The 17,782-nt window shown below is 42.9% G+C and overlaps 3 protein-coding genes across 3 annotated transcripts; 2 read left to right on the top strand and 1 right to left on the bottom strand.

Moving 5' to 3' along the window:
- Window positions 1–78: 78 nt before the first annotated feature.
- LOC115763800 (probable multidrug resistance-associated protein lethal(2)03659) lies at window positions 79–8,700 on the bottom strand. The gene is given in 11 exon segments (XM_030706544.1): window positions 79–947; window positions 949–1,911; window positions 1,975–2,240; window positions 2,306–2,796; window positions 2,884–4,046; window positions 4,439–4,867; window positions 4,967–5,345; window positions 5,448–5,607; window positions 7,593–7,678; window positions 7,765–7,938; window positions 8,620–8,700. Coding segments are annotated over 10 exon segments (4,224 nt in total). The 5' UTR covers window positions 7,842–7,938; window positions 8,620–8,700; the 3' UTR covers window positions 79–737.
- Window positions 8,701–9,635: 935 nt separating this feature from the next.
- On the top strand, window positions 9,636–11,113 carry LOC115763714 (short-chain specific acyl-CoA dehydrogenase, mitochondrial). The gene is made up of 2 exons (XM_030706407.1): window positions 9,636–9,767; window positions 9,847–11,113. Exons 1-2 carry the CDS (start codon window positions 9,734–9,736, stop codon window positions 11,031–11,033), a joined length of 1,221 nt encoding a protein of 406 aa, XP_030562267.1. The 5' UTR covers window positions 9,636–9,733; the 3' UTR covers window positions 11,034–11,113.
- A 338-nt stretch (window positions 11,114–11,451) lies between these two features.
- Window positions 11,452–17,658, top strand: LOC115763690 (mitogen-activated protein kinase kinase kinase 15). Its single transcript, XM_030706371.1, has 11 exons — window positions 11,452–11,841; window positions 11,938–12,132; window positions 12,866–13,035; window positions 13,109–13,202; window positions 13,449–14,249; window positions 14,313–14,651; window positions 14,715–15,517; window positions 15,579–15,728; window positions 15,794–16,678; window positions 16,734–17,006; window positions 17,073–17,658. Exons 1-11 carry the CDS (start codon window positions 11,722–11,724, stop codon window positions 17,275–17,277), a joined length of 4,035 nt encoding a protein of 1,344 aa, XP_030562231.1. The 5' UTR covers window positions 11,452–11,721; the 3' UTR covers window positions 17,278–17,658.
- The last annotated feature ends 124 nt before the right edge of the window (window positions 17,659–17,782 follow it).

Below are 17,782 nucleotides of genomic sequence, written 5' to 3'. Positions count from 1 at the left end.
AGATGAAGTTACGTGTGTGTACAGCAGCAGCTATATAAATATAAATATATATATATATATATATATATATTTATGCGCTTTTAAAAAGCGTCGCTTAGTTTTAAATGTGAGCTCTCGAGCACTTGAATTTAAAAATTCTAGTTTTTTAAGTTTTAATCAGTTTGCAGCAAATGGAAGAAACTTTCTTTTGTTGTTATAAATGCGTTGAATCTTTGTTTTTTTTTTTTGTAGATGATTTAAATGCAGTTGTACAAGTAAGTTAACGAACTGAAAAGCTAATGCGAAAATATAAATTAAGAATTATGTAGAAAATCAAAAACAACCAAATAAAAATCTAAATTGTTACATTTATTATGTGTACCTGTACATTAATAAATTACTATAAAAACACATTAATACTAGACGTAACAGTTTAAAGTAATTCTTTTTTGTTTGATTTTGTCATTGTTATTGTCGATATGGAACACATTTTAATCATTTTTCAATGAGACCCTTTCAAGGTACATTTTGCGCGGTTGAGCTAGAACTTTCCCTTTTTTTCGTTTTTATCAATTTGATTTACATGCTCAAACCAGAGCTTATTGTCATACATTTCGTACTATAGTTCTATAATCAATTCAACTAACATTTAGTGATATTTGATTTGTACATCTGCGTGTTACAAAAATTGTTTGCTTAACTATAATTGTTTAATTGTTTTTATTTTGTTGTGTGTTTTTGCATTACTTATTCTTGGGCTACCCCAATAGTTTCTGTTTGGAAGCCTCCGCAAACAGAAAGGTCTTTTGTATGCGCGCATTGGCAGCCGGGTGGTTCGTAATTGGTTCCAGTATCTTAAGTATGTAGTCTTTAAAAGCCTTTGGCAAAAGGAAATGTCAAGAATCTTTTTTCGCGCGCAAATTATCCTCATGCGCCTGTCGAGATAAATAATATATCAGTAATATATAATGTTCCTGTGTTATATTCCTTAAGGAGACTCACCTTTTGTGCAACCTTGAGCAGCGCATCAAATGTGGCGTCGCCCGTCTGTTTGACCATGCTGTGGAATACCTTTTTCTCGCTGACGGTGAGCAGCTCGAAGGGCGATGCAAACTCAACGGCACGTCCGGCATCCATAACCAAAACCTTATCCGAGTCCATGACCGTGTGTAGACGATGCGCAATTGTCAGCACTGTGCAATCCTTGAACTTGCTCCTAATCGTGTTCTGTATGAGGGCATCTGTCTGTGGATCCACATTGGCCGTGGCCTCGTCCATGACCAGAATGCGATTTTCGCGCAGAATAGCACGCGCGAGGCACACCAGCTGGCGCTGACCCACGCTGAAGTTGGTGCCACCCTCGGAAATTTTGCTCATCAGTCCGCTGGGCAGGTCGGCCACCACCTTCTTCAGCTTGACCTCCTCCAGTGACTCCCAGAGTTTCGCGTCGGAGTATTCGTCAAACGGATCCAGATTGTAACGCATGGTGCCGGAGAACAGCACCGGCTCCTGTGGTATAATGGAAATCTTGCTGCGCAAATCGTGCAGGCCCAGTTCATTGGTGTCACGGCGATCGATTAGAATGGAGCCTTCGTTGTAGGACAGTCGGAACAGTGCATTGATCAGCGACGATTTGCCGGCGCCAGTGCGTCCAACGATGCCAACCTTTTCGCAGGCATCGATGGCAATGTTCAGCGAGCGCAGCACATAGTCCGCATCCTTGTCGGGGAAGTAACGCAAGCTCAGATCTTCGAATTTAATTTTACCCTCATCGGGCCAATCCTTGGGTGGCTTCTTGTTCGGCTTGGACTCGAAGTCGCCCTCCGGCTCCAGATCCTCATATTCAACGACGCGTTCCACCGAAGTCATGGTGTTCTCCAACTCAGCGGACTGACGCATGCCCCATTGCACCATGCCCGTCATGCCCATGGCCTGTGTTTCATATTAAGAGATAAGTTAGCAAAGGTTTTCAATGTTCAATATAACGAGTGGTACCTGTGTTATAGCCAAGCCAACGTCGCCGCCATTTTCTGGCGAGAAAAGGAAAAAGCTGAGTGTAATTATGGCAATATAAAGCACGCAAACCAAATCCAGCCAGTAGCCAAAGGCACGACTTGTCGCCAGGAACATATAAAATCCAGAGCTGTGCAAATCTTGGAAATTATCAAACTCCGCAATGAGCTCCTTCTGTGCGCCAAAAGCGCGTATCGTGGCCAGACCATTCAGCGAGGCGCTCAAATGCGAGTAGATGGGCGAGCGAGCTGCAGAAGATCAGATGGAAAAATGAAACCGGGACTACATAATCAACTCCAAATGCCACACTTACTTATCGCCTCCAATCTCTTAACATCTCTGGACGTGGTCAGATAGAAGGCGCGCAGCAGATAGAAGATAACGACCAGTATAAACGTCACCAACAGATACCAGACATTCACAATGCACAGCACAACAATAATGCCCAGAATGCAGAGGAATATCTGCATGACATCCATCATGACCGATGGCAATATCTCATCCACCTGACCCAGATCCTTGGAGAACCGATTCAATATGCGACCCGATGGGTTTGTATTGAAGAAATGCATCGCCGCACGTGTCACACCCTGGAACATTCTGTTATGCAGCGTCGTGGAGCTCTTGGAGGCCAGATAAAAGAAGAGCACACTGCGCACCAGGGAGAACACAATCACTAAGACGTTAATGGCCGTAAAGTAGTATATATCGACGGGATCGGTATCGCTATTGATTCTCGGCATAAAGGAGCGACGCAGACGTGACATAAAGGTATCCGTATTCGTTTCCCCATTCTTGTTTACCCTGAGGAAAGTATATATAGGAGATTAACTTTCATTTAAGATTATGGATGGACCTAAACTGAGTCGATTTGCCCAGATAATTACTCACCAGTAGGACAGGAACATGTCGCCGCCAGAGCCCAACACCTGGGCGCCAATGCAAAAGAAAGCAAACACAATGAACAGAAAGTAACCGTTGGCAGCAAAGTATTTCTTATAGAGACCCATGCCAATGCGTCCCTCGGTGCGGTTCTCCTGGGTCTGCATGGGTGACTCCATGACCACAGATTCGGCGCCAGATTCCATGGATGAGACACTGTTCGCGCGACTGCGCTTGCTGATCTGCGATAATTTTCGTTTGTCGGGCGCATCGCCGGCGCTCTCATCTTTCTTGCTGGGATCGGTTAACATTTGGGCAAAGTCTAGACCACTCTTGCACATGGACTCATAGGTACCCTTGGCACTGATCTTGCCCTTGTCCAGGATGACTATAAGATCGGCCTGCTCCAAGAATTGCAGCTGATGCGTAACCAGGAGTACAATGTTATCCCGCAGATAGCCACGCATGCATTGATCGAATAGATGACGGCCCACATGGGTGTCCACAGCGCTGAGCGGGTCATCCAGCAGATAGATATCTGCCTTGCGGTACACGGCACGCGCCAGACTGATGCGTGCCTTCTGGCCACCCGATAAGGAGGCGCCACGCTCGCCCACAATTGTCTTGTCTCCGTACGGCAGCAGCTCAAAATCGCGCTCGAGCGCGCACTTTTTCACCACCTGACGATAGCGGCTCTTGTCCATGGGCAGACCAAACAGTATATTCTGACGAACTGTGCCAGTGAAGAGCCACGGCTCCTGCGATGCATACGACAGGGTGCCGTTCACTTTTACGGTGCCCGATTCGGGCGGCAACTCCCCGAGAATGGTCTGTATCAAACTGGATTTGCCGGCACCGACGGGTCCAATGACAGCCACTAGCTGCCGCGGCTTGAACGTGAGGCTCAGATTGTCTAGCGTGTACTCGGTCGACTTTGAGTCCCACTTGGCCTTCATCTTGCTGATGACTACGCTGCTCTCAGCCTCGCTGGGCCGGCGACTGCTTGCCTTCAGCACACCGGTGACTGTCGCCGCTGGCTCCTCTACCAGGCTGGCTAGCGGTTTATTGCCCAGCTTTTGTTCATTCAGATCGTTGGACTTGTCGCGCACTTTGGTCTCCTCGTGCATCATAAACTTTTGTATGCGGCCTATGGAAACGAGCAGCTCGGCGAACTGGAGAATTGCAGAGAAATTAAATTAAATATAGATATAATTTAATAAAAATCAATAATACATATTAATAATTGACTAGCCTTCATAGATTGTTGATATAATCTTCAAAAATTTTAAATTGATTTCAAATTGTTTTTTGCCGGGCTTTTCCATAATATTTACATGCTAAGTTAAACAACAGCAATCGATATTACTAATGCTATAGCTAATGTTAACCCCTATTTTAACAGCGCTGGTCAAAATTTGTGCTGACCATTATTTTAACAGATCTGCTGTTATCTCTGCCTGTTAACGTACATTTTAAAACATATACGTTAACATTAATGGATATTTAAAATCTTAGGCCGAATTGATTATAACAGCATATACACAAATGTTGACTGTTTATTTACCTGCGAGATGCCCATGGGAAAATAGATGGTCATTGTATTGCGCAGAATATTATAGTAGGCGGTAATGGCAAAAGCCTTCTCCGCGGTCAGCAGTTGTCCCAGCAGCACATAGCCCACCAGGCTGACAAACACCGAAATACGCGTCACATACATGATGAAGCTCTGCAGTGTGCCGCGGATATAGTTCACTTTACGTATGGCATTCATCTCCTTGCCACGCACATAGTTAATCATATTGCTGAATGGTATCTCCCAGGCGTACATTTTGATCACCTGAATGCCCGAAATGATCTCATTCATCATGCGCACACGCTCATCCGTACGTAAGGCCGTTTTCAGACGCAGTGTAGAGGTCTTCTTTCCCAGATAGGCTTGGAGCGGTATGAACAGCAACATTATTGCGACACCAAAGAAGGCCGAGACGCCAATCTGCAGGGGAAGGAATTGTATAAATATTTAATATTAAGAGAATGTGAAGCTGATCGAATTAATTAATCAGTCAAAAGAATAAAGTTCGTTCGCACTCACCTCTCTGTACATGAGCCAAGTGACCACAGCGATCTCCACCGGGCCCAGCCATAAATAATGGACGTGTATGACAGAGACGTCCAGGCGACCGACATCGTTCGATATAAGATTAACCACCTGGCCGGTCGTTGTGGCGCCCAGCGCTGTGCGACTGAGACGCAACGCCTTGCGATAAATCATGCTGCACATTGCAACGCGCACCTTCATGCCCGTGTGGAACATGCCGAGCATGTAGGGGTGCATAAATATAACATTGAATGCGCTGCACAAGATAACGCCCACGGCATACAGGATGGCTGTGCTCTGGTCATCGCTATTCTGGTTGTCCGGGTCCGCATAGAAGGCCACCAGCCCGCCCAAACACAGAGGTTGTGTCACGCTGTGGCCAAACAGATTACAATAATTGCGATCATAAATAACGAATGGGTGTGCGTGTGTGTGTGTGTGTGTGTGTGTGTGTGTGTGTGTGTTTGTAGCTTACCGGAAACCCATCTCGACTATAAACAAAACAAAGCCGAGTATGCCAAAGTTCCAGCCAAAGACGCTCATCGTTGCCTTAAACAAGCTGGGCGTTTTCTTCTTCTTGCGCTTCTCCTCCACCTCCTTCTCCCAGGCATCGCTGAGCTTCTTACCGAGTTTATCTTGAATTAAAAATATATGATATTTTGTTATAAATCCACTTCGAAATATAGACATAATTTACGCCTATGCGTGTTTTTCTCAAATAACTATGATTTATTGTCAACGAATCGTTTCTTTATGCATTATTTATATACTTAAATTATATTTAAATTCCAATTTAGATATATATATTGTTGTCGATCATCGGGCTAACAAATCGAAACTTTAAGCGAAAGTAAGTTCGAGCCGTGCACCAAATTTATAACAATTTCCCTTTTGTTCGATTTTCAGTCCCGTTTGGTGCAAGATTTTCAGGTTGAATTTCAATCCCTTTTTCTATGCGTAACACTCTTAAATGAAAGCTGCTTATCGTGATATAATGGATTGTGTAGACATGACTTTATAGGCGATAATAATATGACAAGCACATGGAATTGAGGGTTTTACGATTCGATTCCATGATTTTTATCGCTTATAAAGAGGCATATCAAGCTTTTAGTTTCTATTGTCATTGCTTCTGAGCTGTGAGTTATGTGCCGTAAAAGCCCCGAGCTGCAATCAGCTGTCCCTTAGCCTTATCAGTTATCAGTTAACAGTTGGCCCGGCTAATCCCACCTGGTCAGACCTGGTTGCATGCGCCATATACCCGCCCAATAGCCGATGGCCATCGTCATGGGCACTTCCGCAGTGGTTTTGGCCAATCTTAAGTGGCTTTGAAATGCATACACTAGATAAGTCTTTGACAAAAGGTAAGAAGGAAAAGGAAAATTAGTTATTTGCCATTGTTTACCTAAATAAATATTTGCTCAAGACGTATGCCCGATTAGATTGTGCGCGAGCCCACTTAATGTCAGTGCTCAGTGTGTCTCTATGGGCTCATATATTCGAAGTATATAAGCGGACGATATTTAATTTAATATCTCATATATCATTGGCGGTCAAAAGGGGAAGCTCATTAATTGCGGCAATGCTGCTTGTCAAAGTTATCAAATGGCTATCACCCAAAAAAAATTTGGCACTAACGGCCACTGATTTTATATTTTTATTAATGGTACCATAAAAATCAAAGTTCAATTTTTTTCCTTTCGACTCAATTCGGCCGATAAGCGCGTTTAACTGAAAAACTTATAATAGAGTTTTTATTAGCGTCAATTGAATGACAGAAATCTTATCAAAGGATGAGTTCGCATATGATTTATGAAAAATTGTTTGAGATAATACTCAAACAGATAATGGTTAACGGCAATAGGAAGTGCGGATAGCAGGCATATATAATTATTTCAAAGGGCCTTCGCAATTGTCTGCCATGGCCCACGAAATTCTAAAAAAAAACCCTGCTTATCCATCAGGGTGGCTTCCTGGCACATGGTCTATTCTATCTAATCGTTGGAAACCAAAAAAAAAAAAAAATAAAATAAAAAAAAACTGTACTTTTAAGTGGCTTTCCAGGTGCGTCGTTTCTTTTCTGCCACTTCAAATCACACGTTAAATATGTCTCAACAGTTGATATTTCCATAGATAATACGTAGCCATACAATTTGTCATACTATTCCATATTCTATTTTCATCACGTAAGGAGCTCAACTGGTTTTTATGATAACTATATTATTTAATTGCCCAGAGTCTAGAGTCTCTCCGAAATCGCAACTAATTGTACATTGAACCCTATTGCAAGCGCCTTCTAGAAAACTAGAGCTGGATATGGGGAAGTTGCCTGTTTCCATGACTCATAACTCTAGAAACTCTTTTACTTCGATTGTTCATTAATTTGAGTTTACAAGACAATTGAGTTCAAGCGATGCCTTTGATTTATTTATGTGTCCTTTTTTGGTTTTTCTGAATATTGGAAATGGCATATTTGTACCTGACTTCGGCTTATTTGATATGCAAAGCAGAGCTTTATACTCGATTTTGACGGCAACATTTTTGGCAATCAATCACAATTTCTTTTGGGGGCAATCCGAAAGATTTCATCAAGATATATAGGCGTGATTCATGCACTTACCGGACTTGTGTTCGTTTAATGCCTTATAGAGATCATTTTCATCTAGAGTCTTTTTGCGTCCCTTGAAAAATGTGGGCATAGTATAGCTGAAAATAATGGTTGTAATAAAAACAAAAATATTTTATTTAATATATGATCTTTATGATTATAAATCGCAATTTCACAAACATACCAAAACATCAGCGATGACAACGGATTCGCGGTCTCGCGCGGATTCGTCGGCAGCTGATCCACATTAACGGACTGCATTTTGTTGTGATTTCTGTCAATCCAGTTCGTTTTAATATCTCAATAACTTGTCATTTGTTGTGTGTTGTGTTTTTTTATCAGACAACCACAAGCGCCGCTATAATATAGATGATAATGGTGTATTTGTTAATTTAACATGGATTTTGGTTCATCTAATTCAAATATTTCCCTCATTGGGCACACGAAAAATTGTTAGCTGATAAGATTTTTGTTATTTTTTTTTATGGCCCGCTTGGTCATGATTTCTTAAGTGGTATTCCACAGGCTGTCAACGTCATAACATAACACTTATCTTGACTCAAGGAGGCTGAACCGAACCTAATTACTAGATATGCGATTATAAAGTCTAGTGCATAATCATAATCATGGTGAGTTGGCAAAATTTAAGTATTTAGAATTTGTTTGTATTTTGTAACATTTGCTAAAGGTTAAATTTGAAGAATTTTTCTTTTTGACTTGGGCAGTTATTTTGGGCTATGCGTCGGTATTCTGGGCAAAAATTTAAGGGATCGGACCCATGTGAAATTGCATATCAACATATACCATTATTCTTTTGGAAGTATAGGAATAAGTTAAAAAAATATTCTCTCATTTGAGGCCGATTTTTGGTTGTTCTTATTGTAAGGAATATTGTTCACTTGGCGTTCAGTTTTTTAGCACTTTAAGCTTTGAGTTCAATTTAATTGTATTTAATTTATAACACCTTTATCAATATTAAGCAAGAGCACTAAATACACTATCTCGCTTATAAAATATATTTATAGAGGTGACTGCACACCTTACACAAGGACGAAACGCGTTGGACTCACAAAATGGCACTGGAACCGGCTGGCAGTGTCGCGTCCAGATCTGTAACTGGGCTCTTGGCCAGATGTGAGACGCACTTTTATAGCCAGCGATTAATCCAGTAACAAATGGTTTTATCAGCATTCGACTTCGTATTCGTAATGTGATCGAGGGAGTACACTCTGATAAGAGTCCGCGAACCGACACATTCTGAATGAAAATGAACGTTAGCTAAAATATTGATAAAACGTGCAATCAAAATGCAAAATGCTGCAGTTATCAGAGGCTTCCCCGACAGAAGCTCAAGTTTCAGTTGTATATTTTTATTCAATTTTCGTAACAGCGCGCCTTTGTAAATAAACAAACATAGTTTTTGGGCAAACAAATGGCAAAGTTTTGCTTGTTTTCTTACCAATAGCTTTACTGTTTAGCAATTAACAGCGTCGCAAATAAAATAGCAAAACATAAATGCAGAAAATGAAGTTGAGAAAACTAAACGAAAAACAAAACACAAATTTTACTGCAAATCAACAAAGAATTATGGTGCCAATTAATACTCGTGCAATTGACTTATAAACACTAGTTCTTATTGCCGCTTTTAAATAAATGGTGCCCTATGTGCTTGTTTTTATAGAATTAAATGTAATTGTGCAATAAAAAAAAACGTTAAACAAGTTTGTGCGAGCTCGAAAATGGGTTTGCTTCTTCCTCGATTTTGAGCGGCGCAGGCGCAGTGTTATCGATAATTTGTCTGAGTAATGTTGTCCTTATGAGCTTTGATTTAATTTATACGTACGTACATATTAAATTATGTTTTAAAATAATTTATGCTTGTATTTTGAAGCACTGTGTTGAATCCAAGCTATGAACATGTTCAGTCAAATTTAAAAATTAACATTGCGCCCATTTTTATTAACGCTAACTTAACAGTGTGTTAACGCAGTGTCCGGCTTCTGTTACATAGCATACAATATCGATAACTGAACTACACTTATCGAACACATTCGCATAAAAAGCGGGTTAATTTCACACACAATAATTGATAATACACCGCTATCAATTAGTTAAATAATTAAAAAACAATTTTAACTTTATAGGTTAGTAAAATGCAGTCCGTTTTAAGCAGAAGTTTTAAAATCGGTAAGTTGATCCCGTCTGGACTTTGCCTTGTTGATATGCATATACTATGTTAATACGATCATCCTTAACACCTTATTAGCCCGTCAGACCTTGCATGTGCGGCAAATTGCATCGCTCTCCGCGTTGTCGGAGACGCACCAGATGCTCCAAAAAACTTGCCGTGACTTTGCGAACTCTGAACTGGCGGGTCAAAATGCGGCCAAATTCGATCGCGAACACCTTTATCCTGCGAAACAGATCAGGCAAATGGGCGAACTAGGCCTCATGGCGGTGGCTGTGCCCGAGGAGCTCGGCGGAACCGGGTTGGATTATCTGGCATATGCCATTGCCATGGAGGAGATCTCACGTGGTTGCGCCTCAGCGGGCGTTATTATGTCTGTGAATAATTCACTGTATTTGGGCCCATTGTTGAGCTACGCAAATGCTGCCCAAAAGGCTGCCTACATCACACCGTATACGACGGGCGAGCGTGTGGGTTGCTTTGCGCTGTCCGAGCCGGGCAACGGGTCCGATGCGGGCGCTGCGTCAACTGTTGCCACGGAAAAGGGCGATCATTATGTGCTGAACGGCACCAAGGCGTGGATAACCAATGCATTTGAGGCAGAGGCGGCTGTTGTCTTTGCCACCACCAACAAGCAGCTGAAGCACAAGGGCATCTCCGCATTTATAGTACCTAAGGGCATTAAAGGTTTCTCACTGGGCAAAAGGGAGGACAAGCTGGGTATACGTGGCTCCTCCACCTGTCAGCTCATATTCGAAGACTGCGAAATACCCAAGGAGAGTCTGCTGGGCGAAACGGGCTTTGGCTTTAAGATTGCCATGCAAACGCTGGACGCTGGACGTATTGGCATCGCCAGCCAGGCCCTGGGCATTGCACAGGCCTCACTGGAACTGGCCGTTGACTATGCGCAGAAGCGTCAGGCCTTCGGCAAGCCCATTTCCAAGCTGCAAGCCATACAGCAAAAGATTGCCGACATGTCCCTGGCTGTGGAATCAGCCCGTCTGTTGACATGGCGCGCCGCCTGGCTAAAGGATAACAAGCTGTCCTATACGAAAGAGGCGGCAATGGCCAAATTGGCTGCCTCCGAAGCGGCTACACTGTGCGCCCATCAGTGCATCCAAGTCTTGGGCGGCATGGGCTATGTAACTGATATGGCAGCGGAGCGACATTACCGAGATGCGCGCATAACCGAAATATACGAGGGCACCTCAGAGATTCAACGCCTGGTCGTGGCGGGCTCAATACTCAAGGAGTACGCTAATTAATACTGGCAATTCCTTTTTTTAAAGATATTTTAAAGCACAAAGTCTAAATGCAATAAAGTCTCGAGTCGACTAAAATGTACCCTACTTTTTATATACTCCAAGGTGTGTGGGCATGCAACAAGTGAAGGTTTATCAAATTTCTTGATTATCATTATTGAATCTTGGAGCTAGGCTAAATAGTGCTTTGTAATTGCAAAATTAAAATTACATTGTAAGAATTCACATGTTATTTCCATTTTACCAAAAATATAAACAAATTTATTTATGTGGTTTTCAGTTTACATTCACTAGCCGCGCAAAGAGCACTGTTAAGTAGCTCTGCTGTTAACATAATGGTATTTTTCTCCGTTTACATAAATTATAAGTATTTGCACGATCGCCAGATCTGGTCACACTGGTGCCTATTTTACAGCGGCGTCAACATCTACTCTGCGCACATTTCAACAAAATTTCGTATTTATTGCTAGTTGTACGTTATAATACATTTAGCACAGTGCAATTACAACAAGTGTGTGGTAATGAGGCTGTTTACGATTTGCACAAACGAGCACAACAAACCAAACGCATGTTAGCAACCATATACGAACTGCGTTTTCCGTCCTCCCTCCCACACTCACACACACACATACACCCAGGCGTTGTGCGCCAGGAATAGCCCAATAGGCGAACAACAGCGTCAGCGACAGCTATGGATGTTGTTTGTGTAATTGATACTGTTGTGGGCGATCATCTGGAAGATCGTCTCTGCGCCTTAGAGGAGATCAAGCAGGCCGTACAATCAGCAGGAGCCAATTTTCAGCGCGTACAGGTGCGTTGGCGGTTAAAAAGAAAAACAAAAACTACAACAAAAAAAAAGAAATGAAAATCATTATACAATAATATATTGAAAACATTTGAATTGCAGTTCGAGCGCTTGGATTATGGCGAAACGAATGTGCAGGAAACCTTCTATAATGCCGATGTTGCCGTCATAGATTTAAGCATATTAACACAACAGCGTCCGCTATCCTATCATTATGGGGTGCGCGAAAGTTTCGGCATGAAGGAGAACATCTTAATCTACAACGATTTGGAGTCCAAACAGACGCTCAGCTTAAGGGTATGTATAAAGAAAATATGTGCTGACAAACAGGTGTGCGAGCAGCTTGATTAGCAAAGATGTTGGCAAATGCAGGGCAACAATAAAACGCACAGCATAATCGACGTGTTCTGCAGATAAGATAAATTACCAAGCAATGAGCATTTGCTTTAAGGTTTTAAAACAGCGCCCAGCAGCAGACGCAGGAGCCACTCAAGCTGTTGTTGTTGTTAGTTTTTTTTTGTTGTGCTTCCGTTCTGTGAAGCAAAAGAGGTGTTATTTTTGTTTTGGCCGTCGCGGCACGAAAAGCTAATACAATAAAACAAAACAACAACAAATGCACGGACGCCAACGCAAAACACAAAACAACACGCACGCCGTCGCGGGTACACACAAACGCACACACACACACATAAATATAAACATGTACGCTATAAACAAACACAGCGCTTGCATTCACTTACACCGGCCTCCAAAAAAACATGTCTGGCTCACATATTGTTTAACATACTGTAGCATCCATAAAAACGTATTCAACTTAACTTATATATAGAGCGCCGCCCCGAAAACGAATCTATTTATATACTCGCTAGAGTTTAGTCAAGCGCCTATCATAATATGTTCAATTATGTTTGCCAGAGGGCTCCAAATTTCTGTCTACGCCACATGCACTTAACTGTGCAGGTCAAAAAAACAACTCCACAGTGCCGTCCATTGTTTATGTCTCTAATGTCTTATATGTCTTGTAATACAGCTCTCTTGTGCCAACTACTTGTTCCTCAGCTATAAACGTAATGCTGAGACCAACTCCTGCCACTTAACACATCAGGCCAGCAACAAGGAGCCACCCGCAGATGGACGCGTGCCTACCACATTACAGTCACGTCTCAAGCGGAAATTGCAAGATGTTGAAATACAATCAAAGTTCGTATTTGTGACACTTTCGTTACTATTGAAATTACATTAATATTTACTTGATCCCAATTGCCAACCATAGGGCACATATGCGCGAGAAATTTCTCAGTGATATGCGAGCGGCGCGAGACGCTTACGCGCCCAGCGATGATAAGTTAAAAAGCATTCTACATGGGGTAAGATTAATGCAAATATTTATATGTACATGTATGTACACATATATTTAATTACTAATGCAAAGCTCGACTACATAAAACGATGATTAATATCCAAGTTTCAAGAAATTGGTATTAGTAAAGGCGCAGTACAGATTAAGTTTAAAAATACTACAATCTTTTGTGGCGTTTGTATTGTGTGATTAATTTTTCAGGCTACCATCTTTATTATATCCAAGCTAATTAATTAATGTTCCCGCATTTCAGATGCGTAAACGCCTGGACGATCCACACGTGCTGTCCGGCGAGGTATTGCACAGTTTTATGTGCTCACTGCGGGATGTGCAGGATTATGATGCGATGGTGCGTCTAGTGAATGACTTAAAGAACATACCAAACACACGCAAATATGTGGAAACGGACAATATGAGTTTTTTGTATGCGTTCGCGTTGAATCGACGCAATCGGCCGGGGGATCGCGAGAAAGCACTAGAATCATCACTCAAAGCGCTTGAAAAGATGGAGAATCCATTTCCGGATATGTTGTGCCTATGCGGACGTATCTACAAGGACATGTTTGTGGAATCGGACTGTACAGATACAAAGAGCCTGGAGAATGCCATCAAATGGTATCGCCAAAGCTTTGAGGTGCAGCCAAATGAATATGCGGGCATCAATTTGGCCACCTTGCTGGTAATCGAAGGCAAGGAGTTCAGCAATACCGTCGAGCTGCAACATATTGGCATGACACTCAACAATCTCATTGGCAAAAAGGGCAGCTTGTCAACGCTCAGTGGCTACTGGGATGTGGCGACATTTTTTGAGATCTCCGTGCTGGCCGAGGACTATGCCAAGGCCATACAGGCAGCCGAGTGCATGTTCAAGCTGAAGCCGCCCATTTGGTCGCTTAAATCAACCATTGGCAATATATCGCTGATACATCGCTTTCGGCGCAAGCCCGAGGATAGGCAGTTGCCCATCGAGGAGCAGGCTTTTCAATTCTGGATGGACTTCTTTCTGATGGCCATTAATGTCAAAGAGATTAATAGCATACGCTTCCCCATTTTGGTAGGTATTGTATTTGTAATTGGTCAAGCAATTGAATATCTAATCCCTATCATTTTCTTGCAGATACTCGAACCCAACAAGATTTATATGCCCAGCTATGTGACTATAAACATGGATGCCGATGAGAAGTCTATACAGATTGTAAACATTTGTCTGGCGCACTCGAAGAATGCTTGCAAAAAGCTGCACGATTTTCTGTTTGTTGCTTCGAAGATTAAATCAGTTAGTCTGTACAAACGCGACGATCTCTGTGCGTATCTATATGTGCATCACAATTCGGACGATTTTCAAATATACTTTCCATCCACCGAGTGCCGGCAAAGCTTTTACGATCGCATCTTGGAAATGACTGCAGACCAGGAGGTGTTTGTCAATCTGGAGACTGATGAGGCGCAAATCGAGGTGGGTCTAACTTGAGCTATTCAAATTGTATCCAATCCCTCGTAATTCATCAAAAATTTGCAGTATGAATACGATTATAATGATCAGAATCGCAAGATTACGCTGGGCAAGGGCACTTATGGCACTGTGTACGCGGCGCGAGATAAGCAAACGCAGGTGCGTATTGCCATCAAGGAGGTGCCGGAGAAGAATTCACAGGATGTGCAGCCACTGCACGAGGAGATCAAATTGCATTCGCAGCTGCGCCATCGCAATATTGTACAGTATTTGGGTTCACGTTCCGAGGATGGCTTCTTCAAGATCTTCATGGAGCAGGTGCCCGGTGGTTCGCTATCCGATTTGCTAAAGACCAAATGGGGTCCGCTCAAGGATAACGAGTCCACCATGGCTTTCTACTCCAAGCAGATACTGCAGGGTCTCAAGTACCTACACGAACAGGACATTGTCCATCGCGACATCAAGGGTGACAATGTGTTGGTCAACACGTACAGTGGAGTCGTCAAGATCTCCGATTTTGGCACCTCAAAGCGCCTGGCGCGCATCAATCCCATGACAGACACATTTGCGGGCACACTGCAATATATGGCGCCAGAGGTCATTGATCAGGGCGTGCGCGGTTATGGACCGCCTGCGGATATTTGGTCTTTTGGCTGCACAAATGTTGAAATGGCCACCGGAAGTCCGCCATTTAGTGAACTGGGAAATCCACAGGCGGCCATGTTTAAGGTGGGCTTCTACAAGAAGCATCCCAACATACCGGAGGAAATGTCTACGAATGCCAAGAATTTTATTTTACGCTGCTTTGCCATAAGCGTGCAGGACAGACCCTCTGCCTTGCAGCTGCTTGATGATCCTTTTCTGACAGAGTAAGTGTGTCCCAGTTGCTTTTTATTCTCAGTTCTCATTTATTTTTGTTTTCTCTTACAGCAAGCCACGCAAGCTGCGACCTGCCTTGCCGATTAACACCTCGGAGTTTGGACGCAGCATCTCCGTGCCCGCTGATCGCTTGGTGCACAAAACGACGCCGCCCTTGACCTATAATACCACATCGAATACACCCACGACTCCGGAACTTGAGTAAGTCCCAGCTTTTTGCTTTTATATTTATATAACTAATTTGTTTATGTTTTCACTCCAAGCAGCGTCTCACTTGGCACATCGTCAGTGGACATTAATGAGCTGAGCAGCACACAGAATTTTATTATTGAACGTCGGAATTCGTCTGGCTTTCTGCTATCGCCGGAGATTGAACCCCAGACGCCATCCCTGCGCACCAGCATTAGCGACACGAGCGAAACGGATGGCTTCTATCGTCTGAAAAAGGATTCGCAGCGGCGTACAACGCTCTCCAAAGTGCTAGCACTGGACGAGTCCAAGATCTGTGAGATTTGGGAGAAGAAAATCAATTCAGATCAAAACTCCATAGCCATACGAAAGAGCGATCTGGAGTTGCTTATCCGCGGCCTGCGCGACTACATTATGAACGAGAACGAAAAGCATCTGGAGGCGACAATCAATGAACTGAAGCAGAAACTGGATAACGACGCCATCGCGTTGGATCATTTGCATCTGGCTTTATACTCATTTCAGGATGCGGTTGTCTGTGCGCTGCGGCTGCACTGTATCAAGCCGCATTGGATGTTTGCACTGGACAATCTGGTGAAACGCGCTGTGCAGGCGGCTGTCACCATATTCTCACCCGAATTGGGCGCCAATTTGGCGGATAAGGATTTGTCGGGCAATGATGATGAAAGTGTGCATAATGCTGGTCCACACGCAACGACTGACAGTCACGAGAAGCAGCCACACGCATTGGATAAGATGCTGCCCGGCAGCAGCAGCGGTGGTGATCAAGTGGATGGCGTGGGCAGCTCGGTGGAGTGTGTGCGCATCCTACGTGATATACGCGACAATCAGAAGCAGCTGCAGCTACAGATTATGGAACAGAACCGGCAGAATCTGCGCGCGCTGCACAACATCAGCCAGGAACTCGCCCATATCTATATGGGCGGTCGCAAGCGCTTGAGGTAAGTTGCAATTGGGTAGAGAGAATATATTTGATCTATTTGGTTTCTCTTACAGGCGCACCTTTAACGGATTTAACAAGAAGTGCCATAGAATGAGTCCGAGCGGCGCGGGAAACGTTGCCGCACGGCCAGCCCAAAATGCCAATGCCCGCCGCCAGTTAACCAAACACAATTTTGGTCTGCACGAGATAGACGAGCAATTGGAGCAGTGGCTAGCGCAGCATGACATAGATGAGTTCTCAAAGTCGCTCATACTGAATGAAGGTTTCACATTTGAGGATTTCATCTATAACATGGAGAAGCTAGATCTGATGCGTCTAGGCCTACGGTAGATTATACAGCGATTAACCCCTTCACATTAAATACTTAAATAATTTAACTTACTCTGTTTCAGCGTGGGCATCGAGGTGCGCTTGTGGAAACTCATCATACAGGAACGTGCCTGCACTTCGGTGTGCGTGGATAGTCCATCGGGCACATACCACGAGCCTGTAAACAATAATACCATCACAACCAATGCAACGGATGCAGATATTATAAGCCTGGCCAAGGGAAAGATTATTAAAAGCGAAAGCGAATACGCGTCATGCAGCGAATGACTAAGCCGCCCCAGAAACCAAGTGGATTTAGAATAGAAAAGAAACCGAGAGAGGAGATCAAAGGATCGATTGTTGTTGTTTTTAACTGATTCTTTTTTTATTGTAAATGTTGTATTTTTTTCATGCCACTACTAACAGTTGCAAAAACCTAGGATTAAGCTTAACGTTTTTCAAACGCCTTAAAAATGAATTTTCATATATACCTAATTGTATATAGGCAAATGTGCCTTTTATCTACTATGCATGTTTATTTATAAAATGGAATTTAAGTGCCTTTAAATTAAAGCAAATAAGAAACTAAAATACATTGTGAGAAAGAGTTGCATACGTTTTGAAAAGTTCGATGCATAATGAAATGAGCTAACTAAATGATGTTTTTATTTGTGTTGAAGGGACATAACATGCGGCAGGTATGTTAATGTGAAGCTGTTAGTTTACATTTTAGCAGTAATTATGTAAACATTTCACAAAGTTGTTTGTAACAGCATTTTATTTATACACTAAC

This window comes from Drosophila novamexicana, unplaced genomic scaffold (assembly GCF_003285875.2).
Source record: "Drosophila novamexicana strain 15010-1031.04,08,12 unplaced genomic scaffold, DnovRS2.1 tig00000770-arrow-pilon, whole genome shotgun sequence".
NCBI lineage: Eukaryota > Metazoa > Arthropoda > Insecta > Diptera > Drosophilidae > Drosophila > Drosophila novamexicana.
This window is presented reverse-complemented; position numbering and strand designations above follow the sequence as displayed.

Bases quoted from the DNA above. Each gene is read 5' to 3' on its own strand.
- LOC115763714 (XM_030706407.1), top strand. From the start codon at position 9,734: ATGCAGTCCGTTTTAAGCAGAAGTTTTAAAATCG. The intron at 9,768-9,846 runs GTAAGTTGATCC...ACACCTTATTAG, and splicing joins AAGCAGAAGTTTTAAAATCG to CCCGTCAGACCTTGCATGTG.
- LOC115763690 (XM_030706371.1), top strand. From the start codon at position 11,722: ATGGATGTTGTTTGTGTAATTGATACTGTTGTGGGCGATCATCTGGAA. The intron at 12,133-12,865 runs GTATGTATAAAG...CTTGTAATACAG, and splicing joins AACAGACGCTCAGCTTAAGG to CTCTCTTGTGCCAACTACTT. The intron at 16,679-16,733 runs GTAAGTTGCAAT...TTTCTCTTACAG, and splicing joins GGCGGTCGCAAGCGCTTGAG to GCGCACCTTTAACGGATTTA.